The 3,482-nt window shown below is 32.4% G+C and overlaps 1 protein-coding gene across 2 annotated transcripts in view; it reads right to left on the reverse strand.

Annotated features, from left to right (window-relative positions):
- Positions 1 to 232: 232 nt before the first annotated feature.
- The window catches only part of LOC106457755 (protein RD3-like), a 17,479-nt gene continuing 14,229 nt past the window's right edge, over positions 233 to 3,482 (reverse strand). For both annotated transcript variants that reach the window (XM_013917201.2, XM_022383783.1), the window contains exon 4: positions 233 to 2,512. In XM_013917201.2, coding sequence (XP_013772655.1) covers positions 2,204 to 2,512 — 309 coding nt within the window. In that variant the 3' untranslated portion in view covers positions 233 to 2,203. The remainder of the gene's footprint in view (positions 2,513 to 3,482) is intronic.

Here is a 3,482-nt window from a genome sequence, read left to right on the forward strand (position 1 = left end):
AATATATTAAGCCATGTGCGTATATTCATTGCAGTATTTTTTTATAAAGGCTATCAACAAATGATATATTAAATCATTCATATTCATACATTACATTATGAAATCTTCCAACAATGCGTTAATTTATTTATTATTTATTAAGTCTTCCAAGAATACAAAGTGTCATTTACACACTTATTCATTACATTATAAAGGATTCCAACAATGCGATATCAGGTCTTATAACAACACATTAAATAATTTACTTATTTATTAAGTCTTCCAAGAATACAAAGTGTCATTTACACACTTATTCATTACATTATAAGGGATTCCAACAATGCGATATCAGGTCTTATAACAACTCATTAAATAATTTACTTATTTATTAAGACTTCCAAAAGTAAATTAATGCATTTAATTATCTATTGAAAGTTTACAATTTATAGTGGTTCATTTACGTATTATTTCGTTATATTATCTAATATTTTCACAGTATAATTCGCCATTTACTTATTTAGTACAACTACTAAGGCTTACAACAATATGTTGTCTTTTAATTATTTATTCGTCTTATTATCACATCTTTCAACAGTAAAATTTATCATTTATTTATTTAGTCATTACACTTAGATCCTCTAAAATGCACTTAGCCATTTTTTAATTAAACCTCCAATAATACAAGATTAATTACATATTTAGCCATTACACCGAGTTTATCAACACAAATATTCAGTTGAAAGTTACAATGAATATTAACATTGACTCAACATAGGCGTAGGAACCAAGGAGCTGGGAGGGGGTGGGTGGATGGTTTGGTAAATCCCTCCGATTTTAAAAGGATTTTTTTTTCGTGTATAGAAAGCAAGAAAAAAAAGTACAGTAAAGGCCTCAAAGGTAATCATTTGACACTCGAACGTGCTGGAGCTCTATGCATAATCTAACATTTAAGTTGGGCTAATTCTGAACATACTAAATTCAGCTGAGGTCATGTGTTAGTTCAGCCCTAAATATAAACCATCTACTGTTTCAATAAATAATTGTATTGTATCTTTCTTTGTCTTTCATACGTAAGACTGCTCTACAACTGTCATATGGAGCATACATACTTCTATGTTCTTGTGATACATATTTCTGATTGGCCAGATACATGTTGAAGGTAACTTTTAAATGCAGTTTTGGTATTTTCAATCAGATTTATTTCTGTTTTGGAAGATTAAAGACCTGGTATGGAGTCTTGTAGTTCTCTTTCACAAGTGTTTAACTTGTATATCGTGAGTGTTTTATCTTGAATTCAAGTAAAGCTCATTTTTGTTTAATTAATTGCATTTTGCTCTCTTTGCATTTTTATTTAAATACATTATATTTTTTGTTAGCCTAATAATACGATATCTATTTCCACTTGTTGATCAGCCTGTATTTGAATTTACCTTCTACTTGCACCAGCAAATAATGTGATTATTTTCATATCAACTTAACACCCTGTCCTGTATCTTTCATTCCACCGAGTAATAAATCAATATACCTGTCCTGTTCCATAATAGGTCTGTGAATCTTCAGTTATTGCGAATACCAGATGTTTGTGTACTATATAGGTTATTCAGTGGAATACCACAAAAACATTTTATGGTCTGATATAATAGTAATGTATAATTTTACAAAAACAAAGAATAAAAAATACTACATGCTGTCATACACTTTGCAACCCAATGGAAAAATAGTCCTTATAACATAATTATAGAAATTATACAAAAGTTAATTTCTACTGGGCCAGCTTACTCATTGGTTTACTCAATGCTGATATGAGCTTTAAAACTTACAACATAAGGAGTAATCTATATGAAAAAAATCTGTTCCATTGCCCCATTTAATTTGTCCTATCAGAATGTAGGAAGTAGAAGGAAGATCACTTTTAGATTTTCAATTTCTTTAAAAGATAAGCCCACCCCTTTGGAGGATGTCTTTGTCACACACACAAAAAGACTCGCACATTAGATGTTTGGCCCTTTAGCTCATCCAGGTCAAGATGTGTTCCTACGCCAATATCAGGTTGCTGGGAAACGATTTTATTGTTAATCCTTTACACAGGAATGTTTGTTGTTTGAGTGCCAAGCAGTTTACTTCTACGTTGAATCAATTAATCTGTTAAAAGTGAATTATGTGTGTGCATTTACTAACCCATAGACAACAGAAGGTCTTCTTGTAAGATATCAAGTTGTAGTTATTACACTGGGAGGTCTTCTACCCGGCTGCTGAGTGTTGGAACACTTTGTGTCCTCATGACATCAACATTGCTATCTCTTCGGACCATGGCAAAAGGAGACACTTTACTAGATGGTCCTCGAAGCCAGGCCAAACTAGCAACTCTCTCGAGTGCTGCACTTTTTACTCGTCTGTTAGGTAGAGTAACAGGTACATTAACAGCATCTGTTACTAGGTCTCTCATTACTTGAACAATCTCTCCGGGTGTCATCCCTGGTGATACATGTTCTCTGAACCTAATGATGACCTGATTACAATCTGTTGGTTTTACCTATTCATAAAAAGAAATGTCCATATTCTATGAGTAGAAACAATAGCAACACAACAATGTCACCCTTTAATATTTACTGCATGTGTTTTTGAGACAATTGTGTTTCGGTTTCTTTAGCGAGATAAAATGAAGGAAATCAGTTTCATAAGTATGTGGTATGAAAGAATATTATGTATTTCCTATTGCCTTATTTAGTATGGAATTTTTACACACTTCTGTATATATTTAGCATTTATTCTTAATATAGAATGTTGGTTAAGGGTTGTTGTTTGTAATTGAGCACAAAGCTAAACAAAGTCTATCTATGCCCATCACGGGTATCGAAACCCGGTTTCTAGTGGTATAAGTTCGCAGACATATCGCTGTATAACTGGAGGGCGCTGGTTAAGGAACCCACTAAGTTCATCTCACTCTACTCTCACAGAAGTGAGCTATTAAACTAGAACGTTACATACACTTTCTCATAAGGAAGACTCCTGTAATGTATGTAACGAATTTGTTATTATATATTTGTTTTAATATGAACGTTTGTTCAGATTAAGTTTATGTTTAAAAACATGCCTACCTTATAATGTTAGATATGTATTGCGAAACTCCCGCCTATTCTCCAAAGTTGTAGAAGATTCTCGAGAGTAAAAATCAACAATATATGTATATATGTAAAAGCTTAAATGTAGTTCAGTATTGTTACGTAAAACTAGAACGCCTCCATACGGCTATAAATATAACAACGCGACGCGCTAAAGGGGAGTATCCATTATTAGTTCGCTATAGTTAGTGTGCTATAAACTTCGGAAGCTATAACTGTGATTGTTTTAACGCATATCAATCGGAAAACTTCAGATATTTGACCAGGAATATTTATACATTTCGAACATTACAAATTATTTAACTTCAGTGGATTCACATTGGACATTAATACTTTTACGAAAACATTACCTAACGTCATCGGTGGAAACTCAATCTCTAA

Source organism: Limulus polyphemus, unplaced genomic scaffold, assembly GCF_000517525.1.
Source record: "Limulus polyphemus unplaced genomic scaffold, Limulus_polyphemus-2.1.2 Scaffold371, whole genome shotgun sequence".
Taxonomy (NCBI): domain Eukaryota; kingdom Metazoa; phylum Arthropoda; class Merostomata; order Xiphosura; family Limulidae; genus Limulus; species Limulus polyphemus.